The following is an 18541-nucleotide window of genomic DNA, read 5'->3' as shown; positions in this document are numbered from 1 at the left end:
GAAAGAGTGAGAAGAGTTTTAGGCTCAAGATTTATCTTGGGAGGAATACAAGATGGGCTTCAATGGAAAGGGAGCAGTTAAGAGAGTTAAGTTACCACATGAAATATTACTCAAAAGAGGCTTCTCATAGAACTCAATTAAAAAAAAAAATAAAACTGAGGTCAGACATTGTTCACGGTTGTGTTTTAACTTTTAAAGGGAAACAAGTGGCAAATTCTTCATTGCATTTAGTCCTAAGAATTTTTTCTCTCTCTATATAACATTCATTGAGGCACCTCAACTCGTCTTGCCAATTGATTTTGGCAAGACAACCGTACTGCAGCAATCCTACAAACTTTCCGTGCTGACACTACTGGACACAAAATCCAAACAGGTAGGAAGCATTCCCAGAAACAGGCTGATAAAATCTACCTGGTTTTGCCCCTTTTGCTGTTTCTCAGTGATCCTGTGACTAGAGATTTTTGAGCGCATCTGAGATTTTAGAACCAACCATTCATACAACCCAGCATGGGTGCCAGCAAAGTAAGGCCCTCTCTTGGAAGTAACACTTTTCCACAGCTGTCTCCCCATGTCAGAAAGCTCCTCTGGCCCTCCGCCGAGGAGATTTATTCTGGCGGGAAAAGCAGTGGGCTTGGAGTCATGAGGTCTGGGCATCAGCCACTGGTGCCAACGCTGACTGCATGGTTTTGGCAAAACCATTCAACCTGTGTGGCTGCATTTCCCATCACCTGCCCTGCTGGCCCCCTAGGGATGGTTCAAGGTTAAATTATCTCACAGGCATGAAAGCGCTTTAATGCCTGAGGGGGACAGGGTGCCTTCTAGAGCAGCAATGTGGTCTATGGAAAGAGCCTGGAGCCACAGAGGAGGCCTGCGTGCTGGTCCCCTTCTACAAGCTCCCTGCTAAGCCTCCAGGAGCCATTACCTTTGCTGTGACTCAAGTGGCAATAAGAATACTTGTACTCTTTCCTGTATGTCTGTGAAGATCAAACAGTAACAGGAGTATATGCTTGTACAAAGGTTAAATTTCCAGAAAACTAGCTCTTCTTTTATAACTAACTTTGACATCATCCTTGCCAATTTCCATGTTACCAATAAAGAGAAAATAATCCAACTGGCCAAAATATCCTGCTTTGAATCATGACAAAGGCAGCAAAACTGAAACAATGGGCTGTTTTTGGAAGCACACTCTGCTTAATTTTCATTTCAGTGAAAACACTGAAAGTCGCTGCTTCCAAACCAACGTGTTGTTACATAAATTCAGTGTGTTGTTACATAATGTTTACTTGAACATTTTCCTCTAATAAAGCAAACAGATTTTCCTATAAATATTATTTGATTTCATTAGATTAAGAGGGATTGGGCTTTCCCTTCTTCCCCCTATAATAGCTTCCCAAGGCTTCCTGCTACCTTGCGGAGCCTGGCCCTGACCCAGTAATGCACACCTGGCCTCATTCCATCCAGGTCCGTATCCTAGACCTGAGTGATGGAGAGCAGAGGAGAAGAAACAGGATCCTGGAAGTCAGCAGCCTTTTCCTGTATTTCAACACATAGACCATCACTGTGCATCTCAGTCAGCTTACAGACATGCTTGGGAGGAAAGTCATACAGAAACGTTTTCAAAGTTTCTGTTTATTCCACATAAAAACCATAAAATAGTTAATTTAAAAATCCAGCAGGTGTTTCACGTATTTCATAACTATTTGTTGAATCTACACCACGTGAAAATGTCATACCAGATAAATGGGAGCCCACGTGGGAACCACCGGGATCCCCTCAGCTCTCTTACAATAAACATTTATGACTAGTCACAGGGACACTGGCAACAGCTGATGACAGTAAGATCTTCGCCTTCCAGGAGCTTTACATCTACTCCGGGATGCAAACGAATAAGCAGGCAACTGCATCAAACAGTTCGTCTCAAGCCGATCTCATCCTTGAGGAACAGAATAAAGTGTTATTGCCCCTCGGCCCCCACTGCACTTATCTCGCGAAACTACAAAGATTTTGCACAGATCCAAGCTACAATACTTATTCCCTCTGTATTATGCCGACTTACTTCTTATCTGGCTTACCTGTTCCACATCCCTCAAAAAAAATTTTTTTTTAAGTTTTACTTTTCTTAGTATTTGCCACAGAACTGAGCACCTAATTGACAATGATAAGTGCCTGTTAAATGGATGTTTGGGACATGCACAAAATGGTTAGTATTTTCCAAGGAAAAACACGGTCACTGCCCTAACGGAAGCACAAAGTGCTCTGGGAATTCAGAGCGGGGAGGACCTTATAGGGATCTGGACTGGACCTTACACACTCAGAGCCATTTGGCCAGAGATGGGGAGAAGGGCATTCCAGAGAGAGGAAAGGTTATGAGCAACAGTGCAAAGATGAGGGGAGAACAAGCATGACCGGGGAAACAGAAAGGATCCGGATGGCCAGCTTTCTGCCACTCTCTCTCTCTTCACTTCACTTGACTTCCCCAATTTGGCTCCTAGTTCTGGGGCTCATCTCCACCCTCCTCATGTGCCTAACTAGGAAATTTCCTTGTTCTTACAAATGGCACAGGAGGGCTTCCCCGCTGGTATTTAATAAAAAAGAAACGAGAAGCTGTCACTGCCATTTGCCTATGTGACCTAAGTGCGGTGCGTCTCTGCTACCACTTACTGACTAGTCGGGCCTTCGAGTCACCACTTCAGGACATGCTGAGCCCCCCTTAAGAGTCAGGCCTGGACATGTCATCATCTGGCTGTGAGGAAAGCCAAGGCAAAGCCAGACTCTCACCCCTTCTGGAAGTGCCATCCTTCTTTCTTCCACTGTCTCTCTTATTTCCACTCCCCTCCAGCAATGTAGAAAGCACTTATTGGAATGTCCTGATATAAGCTGGAATTTTTCTCCCTACCACCTCCGCTCCACAAAACATGCTGCTCTAAGAACTATTCTCATCATGCTTTCTCTTTGTGAGCTCCCAGACATTTCACGTACATAGCACGTGGTTAATAAATGAGTCAATAAGCCTCCTTAGGGAAAGGTACATTTTTCTCCGCCCATGTTTTCTGAAACCCCCTCTGCAGGAAAGGTGTGCTAACATGGCTTGCACCACACCAATTACCGGAAATCCGAGTCTCGGGTGGAGATGTTGGTTTCCATAGTATCTGGTAAGATTCAAGTAGTACTGCCCAGCAATATTCTAGAAGTCAGAGGCCAAGGAAGGAGCCCAGAGCTCTACCACTTTCTGTTTGGCCGCCTTGGGCAAGCTGTTTACTTCTGCTGGGCCTCGGTTTCTTCCTGGTGGCGGCGGGAGTGGCGGTGACAGTAAATAAAAGCGTCACCTGCTTTCAGGCTTATAGACGGGATCAGAGATATCAGTCCTTCATCAACAACTGGAAATCAAGACAGATATCAAGTGGCATTATTCTTCTTCTAATAAGGGATTATTAAATTCTAGTGAGCTAACCTTACTTCTCCTTTTCTCCAAGAAGCAAAGCCCGGGTCAGGTCAATAGAACTAATCAACCATAGAACTCTCAGGACAACACACCATCCCCAGCGCTCTCCATCCGGCTTCTTCACTGCACCAGTGGTGTCACTAAGCGTCTGAAAGCCAACGTGCCAGCAGAACTCAGAGACATAAACACCTCTACAAAATGCAAAAAGCTGTATTTCAGAGTAAGGGGAGGTGAGCAAGGAAAGAAAAGGACTTACTGGAGAGAATGAGTTTATATTCTGCCATCAACTGACAGTGGGAAAGCACAAGTCTCCCTACTTTCATGACCTCTGTGCTGAAAACCAAATTTTAAAATGACATCCTACTTGCTTAGAAACACTTAAAGTAGCGAAGTTTAGTACATAGCTTAAGGAAATTACAATTTGACATGTACATTTAGAGGAAGCTGGCTACTGGAGCACACACGGAGGTGGCCTGAAGCTCTGGTCTGCTCCCCCGTCAAAGCGGAGGAAAGGCCTGAGTGTGCAAATCAAATTATGTAAATCTGAATAAATCTTGGGTTAAGCACATCAGGTGTGTGAGAAAGCACAGCCAGCTTCCTCAAACGATTTTAACTCATCTTCTGTTTCGTTAAGGGAAACTCAGTCTTTTTGTCCCATTTCAATCCTTTTACACAAGATTAGGGATTCCCCGATAGTAAAGATTAATTCAGCAAGACTGGAAATTACAGTTGGAAAATCCCGAGGTCCAGCATAAAAGGGAAGAAAAAGTCGGGAATGAATTATGGAGCTTCAACTGCTTGTGTTTTAGCTTCTACAGTGGCTTGGGTTTGGTAGAGGGTTATGTCTGAGAAGCTGCGTTATGTGGAGGAAAAATATACAGACTCCCAAATCACTCGTTCCTAAAACTTCGGACTCCGATCCTCGTTACTAAACTTCAGTCAAGGTAACTGACCATTGTGGTCTCATTTTTCTCATCTGCAAAACGGAGATAATCCTTCCTTCCTTACAGGGTACACGTGAAAATTAAATGAGATAGCATCTGTAAAGCTCCTAGCCCTCCTTACCTGACATACAGGAGCCACCCAATAAATAGTGGCTACACATCCTTTTCTGACTTTTAAGGATGATATTCCAAGGAATCCCCTATTTCTCCTAAGAAAACACTTTGATTTAGCTTTTCTTCAAGATGGAGAGAGACAACAATCACAGGGGAGAAAGAGGTACAGAAAACCAAAAGGACCTTCCAAACAGAGTGAGTGTTCTGACTTTTTACTGCCAAGAATTAGAATTTGATTTGTTCATGTGTTTATAAAAATGGGTTACAGTTTGTCTCATTTAAGCTTGTCACAATTTTTCAAGAAAGGCCGAATACTGATACGAACAATACTGAAACGCAGAAAAGGGAGAACCACCACATCTCTGGGGTAACCAGTCAACCCAAGAAAAGCCTGAACATATTATTCTTTTACTCACCATGTTTACACTAGGGTAGAAAACCACTACTCTTTGGGGGCCAAAAATATTTCCTGTCTTTTCAATTTAGCAACTGAACATACTTTTGCACCACCATAGACTGCAGTGTAGGAAGACAGAGTGAATTCCTCTGAAACATGAGATGTTTGGTCTAAGGAGATAACTAAAGACCTGACTCTTAGCTGAACTACTACTAAGAAATGAAGACAAGTTCTAAACTTTTCCAATCTTTCTGTTTTAAAAACAGAGAGTCAACGGTGGTGTCATTCCCTGCTACTTCTGGCCGAGCTGCTCAATTAGGGTGGGACAAGAGGACAGCTAAGCCCCACTCACCAGGCTCCTTCATGAGCGAGGCTGCTCAGTGGAGCAAGGTGGGGACTGCCTGGGAATTCTGGCCACTCATGGGATTCTCATGCCTCCGCTTCACCCGCCCGCCCCCGCCCAACACGCTTCCAGTTCCCGCAAATATGTGAGGTTTGACCAAGTTAGGATAGGTCACTGCTGGGTCATTCAGCATCTAAAATTTGCCTCTAACCAAAAAGAGCTCAGACTAAGAGAATCATTTTAGTATTCAAGGTTATCAGAGGAAAATAAAACAAAAGCTCTGCTGCCAAGAATTTGAGTCATTTCTCTATATACAACAACTTCAAGGCACCTCCTCTTGGCTGGAAGAGAAATCCCTTGGGTGACTTATTTCAGATCAAAGTCTTTCTGAAAATAGAAAACTCTACATTTTCTAAGGGATAGATCACTGTCTGAAGTGAATTTCATTTAACTTAAAGTTTTATGCCAACTTAAATACACTAAGACCCCAATGCTTATAAGAAGGCATTCACCTCTTAGTTGCTTATAGGTACATGGAAAAGCTATTATGGGGATATCAGCTCAACTATAAAATGGAGCAGTCATACATAATGACAAAAACAGATACAAGTCATAAATTGCCTTTTCCCCTTCGGAATCCATGCAGGCAGGCACTCCAGTACATTCTTTTGTGCAAAGATAAAACTTTTGCCTTGAATAAACAGTGGCTTAGTCTCATTTGAGCCTTATAAATAGACTGCCTACAAAACAAATACAAACAAATGCTGTTTATCTTAAACAAAAGGCAGATGGACCCCTCTGCCCTCAACCAGGTCACAGTATATATGATAGAAGGCTGGCCAGTGGCAGGGGCTGGCTGAGTATCCCTGCGTGCAAGGACTTGAAGTCAGTTTCCACTGGATCACTTGCTATGCCCCAAATCTGGTTTCCTGGGCACAAAGGGCCAGTGAAAGGTTCTCTCGGAAGGGAAGTGGCTCCTCCCCATATGGTACCCCAAACAGAGACCAAAGAACAAAACACCATCTAAAGTGCTAGCCAGGTTTTCTACTGAACTATGCAAACAGTCTCAATGTCCCTCTCTCTCTTCCTCACTTAACTTGCTTGTATTTATCTTCAGACGGTTTTCCTAAAAGCTATCGAAATTCATTCTGAGTCGAGGCAGGGCTCTTTTGCTTTTCTCATTGTTGTTTTTATTTTGTAACATATAGAGGAATGTCTAGGACAAATCAAGCAGTTAGCAATATCTCCAAAGTGCAACTAAAAATGAAAATTCAGACGCCATTGCTGAAGATCAGGTGCTGGCTCCACAGGTCCCTGGTTGACCCTGGGGAAGTCACCTTACCTCTCTGGGCCTCAGTTTCTTCACTTATGTACTGGGGCTAATACTGCCTGTCCTATCTATTGACCAGGTTATTCTGATGATCAAATGACATCACATGAGCAAAACCACATTTGCAATCACCAAGGGTCTTACTGTCTATAAAGGAGCTGGCGACGGTCATAACTAATCCCACACAAGAATGACCACAACCAGCACCATTTCCTGAGGGCCTGCTTTGTGACATAGGTGACGTGACAGCAGTCACCTTAAAGCTAACCAAGTGATGTCAAATAATAAGCTTCTGGTGGGAAGCTAACAGTAAGTAACTTTTCATATTCTCTATAGTGCCTGGAAGAAAGCCTCACACACACAAAGGAGAGACATCACAGAGGGGAAAAAACAAGGCCTTTAGAATTAGCTGGACTTGGTTTCATACTCTCCCTGTCATTTCCAGTTGTATGACCTTGAAAAAATTGTTTAACTTCTTTAAGTCTTGGTTTCCTGATTTGAAGAATCGAGATTAACATACACAAGACAATGTACGTAAAGAGTCTATCACAAGGCCTGACAAAGAGAAGGTGCTCAATTAATGTTTATAAGTGAGTATGTTTTCCATAGTGAAGCAGGGAGTTTCAACCCTGTCCCTGCACCTTTTGCCTACTACTGCTCTTTGCACCAAGAAATATATGAAGCTATTAGGTCTTTATCCAATTCATAACAAACAAAACCGATTTAAAACAATAAAACAATGGCTAAAGCTATACAGGATAAAATGTATTAACTAAAACTGACAGAAAATTCATACCTCCCTGACAAAAATTTAGATCTGTAGAATTTGAGCTGGGAAATCTGGGCTTGGTAGAAATAAATGCTCTAAAGCCAAAGAGAAAGAAAGAAACCTATCATACAATTGTAAAAGTTATCAGTAAAACTAACCTTTAGTGAACAATAAACCATGAATTCTAATTCCATGAACAACAACTGCCTTTGATGAAAAACATTTAGTTGAAAACAGGGAACATTATTAAAATATTTGCATTCATAAGCGTAGAGTCAAAACATAACTGAGGTCAAAAAAGTACCGAAGATCAAAAGCATCCTAATATCGCCTTGACAAAGACACAAAGAGAGGGATGGAAAGTAGGACAGAACAGAGCAGAGGTTCCATTAGTGATGATCAAAAGTGCTCCTCTCCTTTGCTGGAAGAAATTAAGTACGCTATTGTCTTTCTTCCCTTAGGAAGACCAGATGACAGCTGTACAGAGAAAACACTCAGATTCTACAGGGGCAGATAAGAGAATGGAATCATTTGTTCTACTGTTAACATCTGAGATTTTCTTGGTTTGAAAAGAACTTATTTAATTTTAAGAATAACTATGTAATTTTTCTGGAAGTATATGAAAATAATCCCAAAATAATCATAGACAGAAAGGAAATGAGAGTCTATCTAAGAGAGGAAGTTCGTTCAATGAATATCTCCCCAATTCTCTGGCTTTCAAAGAGGTTAGAGGGTCTTGTAGATATTCAAATGACACTCAACTAGGGAAAAGCATGCTCTTTTCAATTCGTGCAGCAGAGGGAAACTGCTCCTCTGACATGGTTTTGGAATTTGAAATGCTGTGCTGTCCTTAAATAAATCATATTCCTAGAAAGGATTCCAGAGGCAATCATCCTGTCATGGCCTTAGGAATACGATCACATCTTTGAGGGTCTACTCAAAGGGTTAGAGTCATTTTACCAAGATCCAGGCAAGGGAGTCATGGGATAGATGCTCACAGCTTGGAGGCTAATCCCTAAATCATATCACCTTAGATCTGGAATCCATAAGCTGATTTCTGGGGTTTGGGGGAACAGAAGAAAAGGCTAAGAGAAACAAAGGGGATAAAGGGCATAGATTACCTCCTAGTTCTGGTTCCTTGATGCTAATATGAAATAAATTAAATAACAGTTTAAAATGTAATGAGAAATTCCAGAAGTGGACATGGTAGACCTGAAATTAAAAATTTGCTGTGAATAATTCACAACATCTACCCACACACAGCTGAGACCCGCAGGTCTTATGTGACCTTCTTATGTGACAGAATGAGTTCCCTTTTAACTTCTCGCTGGGTTTTTACATCTTCAAATCTTTTGCTCCTCAGGTCAGTGGGACAGGGGAAATTACCCCCCCCTTCTCATAGATTAAAAAAAAAAAAAAAAAATTCCCTCAAGATCAACAGAGAAAAAGATTATTTAAGTGTAGGAATGGGTTTAGAACCCAGGTATTCTGACTACCACGTGCCCTCAATGCTCAACCCTATGTCTACAATAATGATTTATTATCTCTTGGGAGGCATGAACCTCTCTGACAATCCAATAAAAACTTCAGATCCTTGCTTCAGGCAAATACACATATATACAATATTGATAATTAATTTCAAGAGGTCTATGGGGCTTCTCCACTACATTCAAAGCCTATTAAACCAAGGATACAGGACTTCCCTGGTGGCGCAGTGGTTGGGAATCCGCCTGCCAATGCAGGGGACATAGGTTTGATCCCTGGTCCGGGAAGATCCGACATGCCGCAGAGCAACTAGGCCCGTGCACCAAAACTACTGAGCCTGTGCTCTACAGCCCAGGAGCCACAACTACTGAGCCCACGTGCCACAACTACTGAAGCCCGCGCACCTAGAGCCCATGCTCCGCAACAAGAGAAGCCATCGCAATGAGAGGCCCGCGCACCACAACGAAGAGCAGCCCCCGTTCGCCACAACAAGAGAAAGCCTGCAGGCAGCAATGAAGACCCAGTGCAGCCAAAAATAAATAAAATTAAATAAATAAATAAATAGATAGCTAGACAGCTAGATAAATAAATTTATTTAAAAAACAAAACAAAACAAGGTTACAGCCCTTTGGTCTTTGCAGCCAAGTGGGGCTGGCTGGCTGGGGCTCGGCGAGGTGCAGCTCTGTCTTGTCTGACCCCGTTCTTTAACCACTGGAACTCAGGCACTCTTTAAAGGGATACTTCCCACAGGCCAACAGTTGATTACTGTGGTCATTTGCACTTCCTTAAACTCTCCTTGTGTACACAGAAAAGCAAACAAAACATTCCCCCAAAGCAACGTTAAAGGTCTGATTTCAACCCACAAAACTACAAGAAGATGGAGATCTTTGGCCAAACTGCATACATGCAGAATCACAGACGACCTGAATGGGCATTTAGCTGATAGACCTGGCTTTGGAAGCTACCATTTCCAAAATGAAGTGGTAATTTTAAGTCTCTTTGTTTTCTCGTGACAGATACATGGACTAATTGTTATAACACACCCAGGGTTCCCGGTAGCAAAATAAATTACATAGCAATTCCTCTGAGTAGCAGCAGTCTGTGACACCAATACTGATTAGCTCATTAAAGGCAAGAGAAAGCATGAAGAAGGGCGCCGACCACATGGGGAGTAGGGTCCCCACTCAAGAAGCCTTGGGTCCTGGAAAACAGAACCCTTATGCAAATCCAACAACAAGGTAAAGCATGATATCCAGCAAGACACAAGATCACTGCCACTCAGGCCTTCATATGGATTTGCGAGTGAGGGTGGAGGTAAGGAGTATGCTGCCCTTTCTTTCTGCTTACGGTATATTCTCATACTGACCCTCAAGGTTCAAAAACAGTTTTCCAGGGGAAACAGAAGATGATGAATGAGATGTCCCCGAATGAGAGAATAAAGAAAGTGCCAACCCTTTTCACCGGGATGTTGCTGAGAAACTCTGGAGAAACGCACACAAGGTCTCACCTGTGTAGAGCTCACAGGCAAGTTAAGTTCCCGATGTCTTCATTCTCATCCACAAGGGTAGCCAGAGGGCCCTAACAGCCAAACTGGCCCACATGGAGCATGAATCTCCCACTCTCCGAGCCTGAGACCCTCCTCTTCTGTAGACTATAATATACTGGCTTTCATTTCAAGGGCATTAACGGCTTCCTGGTGGCTAAAGTCTGTACATTTTACATTGATGTAAACCTAAGAGTCAAAGTGAAAACCCATTTCTCTTGTTCAGTTCATGTTTTACAAAGTTTTCACAAGGTCATATCATTTTATTCTCATAGTAAGCTATAAAGTCAGGGCATATTCCAGGCTGAGGAAGGCCTTTCAATAAACCATAAGTGTCTCTCTCTCTCTTTTTTTTTTTTTTTTTTTTAATGAAAACAAAGCCCAGGGGTACAAAAATAGAGAAAGGAATTATAAAACCAAAGAGACTGTCCTATGTTAATTAGAGTTTTTTTTTTTTTTTTTTTTTAATGAAAACAAAGCCCAGGGGTACAAAAATAGAGAAAGGAATTATAAAACCAAAGAGACTGTCCTATGTTAATTAGAGTTTTTTTTTTTTTTTTTTTTTAATGAAAACAAAGCCCAGGGGTACAAAAATAGAGAAAGGAATTATAAAACCAAAGAGACTGTCCTATGTTAATTAGAGTTTTTTTTTTTTTTTTTTTTTAATGAAAACAAAGCCCAGGGGTACAAAAATAGAGAAAGGAATTATAAAACCAAAGAGACTGTCCTATGTTAATTAGAGTTTTTTTTTTTTTTTTTTTTTAATGAAAACAAAGCCCAGGGGTACAAAAATAGAGAAAGGAATTATAAAACCAAAGAGACTGTCCTATGTTAATTAGAGTTTTTTTTTTTTTTTTTTTTTAATGAAAACAAAGCCCAGGGGTACAAAAATAGAGAAAGGAATTATAAAACCAAAGAGACTGTCCTATGTTAATTAGAGTTTTTTTTTTTTTTTTTTTTTAATGAAAACAAAGCCCAGGGGTACAAAAATAGAGAAAGGAATTATAAAACCAAAGAGACTGTCCTATGTTAATTAGAGTTTTTTTTTTTTTTTTTTTTTGCGGTGACGCGGGCCTCTTACCGCTGCGGCCCCTCCCGCAGTGGAGCACAGGCTCCGGATGCGCAGGGCCAGCAGCCATGGCTCACGGGCCCAGCCACTCCGCGGCACATGGGATCCTCCCAGACCGGGGCACGAACCAGCGTCCCCTGCATCGGCAGGCGGACTCTCCACCACTGCGCCACCAGGGAAGCCCCTAATAAGAGTTTTAAAAAATTAAGTAAAATCTTTGAGCATTTACAACTAGAATTTTTTAATTGAAGTATAGCTGATGTACAATATTATATAAATTACACGTGTGTACAAGTAAATATTTTAACTGCATCTGTTTATATCGAGTTTAGTAGCAAAAGAACATTGAGGAACCTGTGCCACTTTTATGTTGCTGTCAGGGGTGAAGGTCCAAGGGCAGCATAGGCAATGATTCAAGGCAGAAATGTGCACACTCGTTCAGACTATGACCCAGAGTCCATTTCCAAACCATGATTTAGAAAGTCTCTTGCCTCTCTACCTTTCACCCTTTCTCTAAAAGTTAAAGAGTGTTGCCTGTTTTGAACCACAAGCCAAACAGTACCTTTTGTTCTGGTTTAATGTAAGTCCAGCAAAGGCATACCTTGGAGAGACTGTGGGTTCCATTTCAGATCACCACAATCAAGCGAATACTGCAATAAAGTGAGTCACACAAATTTTCTGGTTTCCCAGTGAAGACAACATTAAGTTTACGCTACACTGTCGTTAAGTGCGCAACAGCATGATGTCTAAAAAAATAATGCACACGTCTTAATTTAAAAATACCTTCTGGGCTTCCCTGGTGGCGCAGTGCTTGAGAGTCCGCCTGCCGATGCAGGAGACGCGGGTTCGTGCCCCGTTTCGGGAGGATCCCACATGCCGCGGAGCGGCTGGGCCCGTGAGCCATGGCCGCTGAGCCTGCGCGTCCGGAGCCTGTGCTCCGCAAATGGGAGAGGCCACAACAGTGAGAGGCCCGCATAACGCAAGAAAAAAAAAAAATAAAAATAAAAATAAAAATAAAAATACCTTCTTACTAAAAAATGCTAACCACCATGTGAGTCTTCAGCGAATCATAATCTTTTTGCAATATAACATCAAAGATCACCGATCACAGATCATCATAACAAATATAATCATAATGAAGAAGTCTGAAATATTTCAAGAATTACCCAAATGGGACACAGAGACATGAAGTGAGCAGATGCTCCCGGAAAAATGGCGCCGACAGACGTGCTGGACACGTGGGGTCGCCACAGACCTTCAAGTTGTAAAACATGCACTACCTGCGCAGCATAAGAAAACGAGATCTGCCTGTATTGAAAAACCTGATCTGACTTAATAACCAGCAGCTCTAGAAAAGAGTTTGGAAAACAGGAATAAATTCCCAACTTTCACACATTATTACCAAGAATGCTATGCAACAGAGAAATGTTGCCGTTCAACTCTACCTCCTTACCTGCTCATCAAGATAAATTCCTACGTGGCACCTGAAAGGCTATCTACGGTGATGCCACCATCCTAGTGGCCACGGCACAAGTGCACCTATGACTTTGCTACAACAACGCTCTGTGGTAGACAAGCGGGGAGCACAGGCGCTCTCCCAATGCTGGTTCATTCGTGAAAAGGTCAATCTCTAGAAGGAAACTCTGTCGAGCTGACAGGAAGGGAAGGAAAGCAGAGTCTTTAGACGCCTTTTGCATGTTATCAAATAGCAACCCCCCTTCAACTACGTTCACCTTTTTCCAGCTTCACACGTAAAATCAGCTTCTGCCAAAAATTAAACTATGGAATAACAAGATGTCCACCAAACAGGAGGCCAATGAACAAAAAAGCCAGCTACACAGCAAGACACAGCAGAATTACACTGCTGTCTCTCCGCTGCTGGACTCAGATGACTGAAAGGGTTGCTTCGCTCCAGAAGGCCGTACCACAGTTTGGACTTTATCCCGTGAGCTGTGGGTACTAACGGGTGGATTTTAGGCAGGAGAATGGCACAATCAAGTTCTATGTTTTATAAAGTGAGTTCATTCCGGCGGCATTGTGAGAGCTGCGGTGGAGTCAGGGGGCAGGAGGCTATGGCAGTGGGCGAGGGAAGAGACAATCAGAGCCTGGATGAAGGCAGCGGGAATGGAGAGGAGGAAGGGGACAGAGTACAGAGGAGCACTTGATGGCCTGGGGCCGGGTTATTGGAGGTACGGGAGAGGCAGGGCACATGGGTGATGAAGCCAAGGCCATGTATGTAACTTCTCACAACCTATTAACTCTAAAAGAAGTTACAGTAATGTGAGGACTCCTGAGGCTAATTACAATGGAATTTCACCTCTATTTCCTTACCTTGGCAGCAGAGTTTGATACTCCGTGTGTAACATTTCTGATAAGGCCCCCAACATTTCCATACTTTATCAGTCCAGTCACCCCTTCAGAAACATCATTCAAAAGCCCCATGGGATTGCCAAGGAAGTCCACTGATCCCAGGATTCGAGCTGCCTGGCTGAGGAGTTCCTGTCAAACAGAGCAGGGAAAGAAGAAAACCAGCACCTGTTTATATTTGCAGATCGAGCATCCCAAGCAAAAAGGTTAGAAATCTCTCTTGTCCTCCATTCCCACCAACACCAACAATCACCCTTTAATTCTCATCAACTGTGAGCTCCTGCCCTTCGTGAGCTCTGCCCTAAACCTCTCCCAATACTCTCAGTACTCTTATGCTCTTCGAAGCCATTCAGAAGACGAAAAAAAAGCTATGAAACAGGTAAGACTCTTTACAAGTACTTATTAGTATATATAGCACACTCTCCTTTCCATCGCTCTACAAATAGGGGATTAGCCAGCAGCGGGGAGAGTTTGAAAAGGAAAGTGAGGGAGGGAGCAGACCTGGAGACCCCTCAGAGTCTGCCGAGCGGGTGGTGCATAGAGTGGGCACGTTCAGATCTACCCAGCAACCCCCCACTTCCTGTGTGCCCCCGCTGCCTGACTCCACAGTCCAGGGATATCCGCTATCTCACTCTCCTCACAGTGCACTGGAAATATCACCAGTGAGGGAGGTCAAGGAAGGAAGCAGAGAAAGAAAGGGGGGAGATAGGAGGGAGGAAGGAGAGAAGGGAACATGCATAGGATACACTTTAACTCTGACAGCAAATAAATCTGATATGATCTTGACCCTTCTAGTCATCGAAGAGTACGTCTTGGCTTTAGATTTTGGTCTTTGCAGTCTGGATAATAAATACAAAATGGAAAATATCCAACTTGATAAAAACTTTTTAAGTTCAGCTCTAGGGCAGGATTTCATAGGCTCCAAGAACACTGATGCATGCGGTCACTGAAAGTAGGCCCATGCCTGGCAAACAGGGTTCACATTCACGGTCTTTTGCGCTGTCATGAAAGCCTCAATTAAACCCTTAATATTGTGGCTGATCTAGTGGAAGCCCCTGAGACCAGTTCTGAGAGACAAGATTATCCGTTCATAAATCAGATGCACTGTTTCAAGAGTTTCATGATGTGCGTGGATTTCATGGGCTGGGATCTGATCCATAACACAACAATCAGAGCTGAAATGTTCATCTGGGTTGTCAATAGTGACATGTCAGTAACCAGAATTCCCAAACAACTAAGACAATCATTCTGCTTATGCTCCAGCCACTAAGTACTGCTCCAAAGCTCACCTCCTGGAAATGTTTGAGGATATCATTGATGATGAATTCCTTGGTCTCATAGGGATGTACCCGAGTGAATGGATCCAGATTAATCACGGCATCTTCAAACCGAATCAATGGAAATCCCAAGGTGCTTTTGAGGGCCTAGTTAGGGGGAGAAAGGCAACAATATGCTTTAGCCATATGATGGCCTTCCAGGGTACTGTAATTCTGAATTCCATGAAAGCTACAAGTCATGTCAACTTTCCAATGAGAATCAAGGTTATGATATTCATAAATATTTTCCCCTGTAATTATAAAAGTAAAATATTAGGAATATATATAAAAATATATAGATATATCACTCAAAGTAACATATATCACATAGAAATAAACACTATTAGCTTCACAGCATAATTCTTTCTGGTCTGTTTTGGATCTGTATGTCATGTTCTACTTTTTGACTGAAGCATACCACACATACGGAAAGGTGTACTAATCAAATGTACGGTTCAGTGATTTTTCTGAAAGTAAACACGACCATGTAACCACCACGCAGACCAGAAAGTCGGTTATTATCCCCAACTTGGAAGCACCACACCACCACCCCCTCTTTGTGGACCTCCCATCAAGACCCCCTCTTCCCCTAAGGTAACCAGCATGCTTTTTTTAAAAAATAAATTTATTTATTTATTTATATCGGTTTTTTTTTTTTTTTTTTGGGCTGCACTGGGTCTCTGGTGCTGCGCGCAGGCTTTCTCTAGTTGCGGCGAGCGGGGGCTACTCTTCGCTGTGGTGCGCGGGCTTCTCATCGCGGTGGCTTCTCTCGTTGCGGGGCACAGGCTCTAGGCGCACAGACTTCAGTAGTTGTGGCTCGCGGGCTCTAGAGCGCAGGCTCAGTAGCTCCGCGGCATGTGGGATCTTCCCGGACCAGGGCTCAAACCCGTGTCCCCTGCACTGGCAGGCAGATCCTTAACCACTGTGCCACCAGGGAAGCCCGTGGTAACCAGTATCTTGACTTCCAGCACCACAGCTGAGTTTTTCCTGCTTTGAATTTTATCTAAATGCAATCATCAGTATGGACTTGATTGTATGTGGCTTCTGACATCAACAGTAGGTTGTTGCACACAGCTGCAGTTTAAACACAGCTGTCAGTGCTACACGGTATTCCAACATATGAATAAAACTATTTAACCACTGCTGTTGATGGAACAGTTGTGCTGTTTCCATTTTTTTGCTATTATGTATAATGCTGCTATGAACATTCTTGGACGTGTCTTTTGGGGCACATTTGTATGCATTTTTCTTGAATATCTACCTGGAAGTGGAACTGCCGCCGGGTCATAAAGAACGTACACGTTCAACCTTATCGCCTATGCTGCCAAGCAGTTTTCCAAGGCAGCTGAACTGGCTTACTCTCCCTGCAGCCGTCTATGAAATTTCCCGTTATGCTACATCCTCACCAACACTTGGTAAAGATAGCTTTTTAGAAATTAATTTATGGATTTATTTATTTATTTTTGGCTGTGTTGGGTCTTTGTTGCTGCACGTAGGCTTTCTCTAGTTGCAGCGAGTGGGGGCTACTCTTTGTTGCGGTGCGCGGGCTTCTCATCATGGTGGCTTCTCTTGTTGTGGAGCATGGGCTCTAGGCGCGCGGGCTTCAGTAGTTGTGGCACACAGGCTCAGCAGTTGTGGCTCGCGGGCTCCAGAGCGCAGGCTCAGTAGTTGTGGCGCACGGGCTTAGTTGCTCCACGGCATGTGGGATCTTCCCGGACCAGGGATCAAACCTGTGTCCCCTGCATTGGCAGGTGGATTCTTAACCACTGCGCCACTATGGAAGTCCCAAAGATAGCTTTTGAAAAAACAAATATTCCAATGGGTGTGTGATGGTAACTCAGTGTGGTTTTAATTTCCATCTTCTTGTTGAAGGATGAGATTAAGCACCTGATAATACACACATCAGCCTCGTGGATATACTTTTTTGTTAAGTTCCTACTTGAGTCTTTTGCTCATTTTCATAGTGGATTGTCTGTTTTTTCCTTATAGTTTTGTAGGAGTTTTTCTTATACATTCTGTATACAAGTCTTCTGTTTCATGAATATACTGCAAGTATCTTCTCCCATTATGTGACTTGTCTTATCACTCGTTGGTGTTTTTTGATGGCAGACATTCTTAGTTTTAATGAAATCCAACTTAACAATCTTTCCCTTTATGGAAAGAACTTTCTATGTCATCGTTAAGAAATTACCTACACTAAGGTCATAAAGATATTCCCATATGTTTACTTATAGAATTTTTATTGTTCTACTCTTCACATTTAAATCTACAATCTACCTGAACGTGATTATTATATATGTTCTAAAGCATAGATCAAGAAGCATTTTTTCCACATGGGTATCTAATCAACTGAATAATATTTATTGAAAGGCCATCCTTCCCCTTATTGTAGTACAGTGTAACTTTGTCATAAGTCAAGTGAATGTACTTATATGTGTCTGTTTTTGGATTCTCCTTTGTGTTTCATTTTGCCCTGCCTTCTGCCAATACCACACTGTCTTAATTACTATAGTTTTTATAATTTTGAAGTATGTTAGTGTAAGCTCGCCAACTTTGTTCTTTTTCTTCAGAACTACCTTGGTTACTCTTTGCACTTTTCATCTCCAAATAAATTTTAGAATCAGCCTGTCAATCTGCCACCAAAAAAATTGCTAGAATTTTCATCAAGACTCTATTGAATCTATAGATCAATTTGAGAAGAAATGACAACTTTATAATATTGAATCTTCCAATGTATTAACATGGTGCACCCCTTTACTTGTTTAGCCCTTTTAAAATTTCTCTCAGTAATATTTAATTGCTTTCTGTGCAGAGGTCTTGTACACACTTCGTCGGATTTATTCCTAGGTATCTGTGGTACAGTAAAAATGGCCACAAATTCTTTGCATCTTCTATCATTAGCAGAGTCTATTTCCCCTTCACCTGAATCTGCACTGACCTTATAACTTGCTTCAAACAATAAAGTGCAGCAGAAGTAACGTGCAATCTCTGAGCTTTGGCCTCAAGAGATCTTGGAGCTTCTGCTCCGCCCTTTTTGATGTTTCCACCATGTGAAGAGGCTGAGACTAGCTTCCTTGAAGACGAGAGACCACGTGGAAAGGGGTCTATTGACAGCCAACAACAAGCGCCTGACACGGTTGTAAGGTCATCTTATATACCCTTTGGTCTCAGCTGACTGGCAGGTGACTGCAGCCACATCAATAACCACAAGTAAGTCCAGCTGAAACAGCACCCAGCTAAGTCCAGTCTAAATTGCTGACCCACAGATTTGTCAACAAATAAAATGGTTGTTTTAAACTACTAAGTTTTGGCATGATTCGTTACACAGCAATAGATGATATTGTATTTGATGTTTTCTTAATGGTGTTGTAAAGACATCCTTCAAATTTTCCTTTTCCCTGACATACAGAAATACAACTGAT

General features: G+C 42.5%; 1 protein-coding gene across 1 annotated transcript in view; it reads right to left on the bottom strand.

Moving 5' to 3' along the window:
- The window catches only part of VPS13D (vacuolar protein sorting 13 homolog D), a 242824-nt gene that overhangs the window by 74712 nt on the left and 149571 nt on the right, over positions 1-18541 (bottom strand). Inside the window, exons 62-63 of the mRNA XM_007463189.1 lie at positions 15093-15227; positions 13768-13935 (exon numbers count right to left, since the gene is read on the bottom strand). Of these exons, the coding sequence (XP_007463251.1) occupies positions 13768-13935; positions 15093-15227 (303 nt within the window). The remainder of the gene's footprint in view (positions 1-13767; positions 13936-15092; positions 15228-18541) is intronic.

Source organism: Lipotes vexillifer, unplaced genomic scaffold, assembly GCF_000442215.2.
Source record: "Lipotes vexillifer unplaced genomic scaffold, Lipotes_vexillifer_v1.1 scaffold109, whole genome shotgun sequence".
Classification (NCBI taxonomy): Eukaryota; Metazoa; Chordata; class Mammalia; order Artiodactyla; family Lipotidae; genus Lipotes; species Lipotes vexillifer.
Note: the sequence above shows the minus strand (reverse complement) of the source record. Positions and strands in the feature narration are given on the sequence as shown.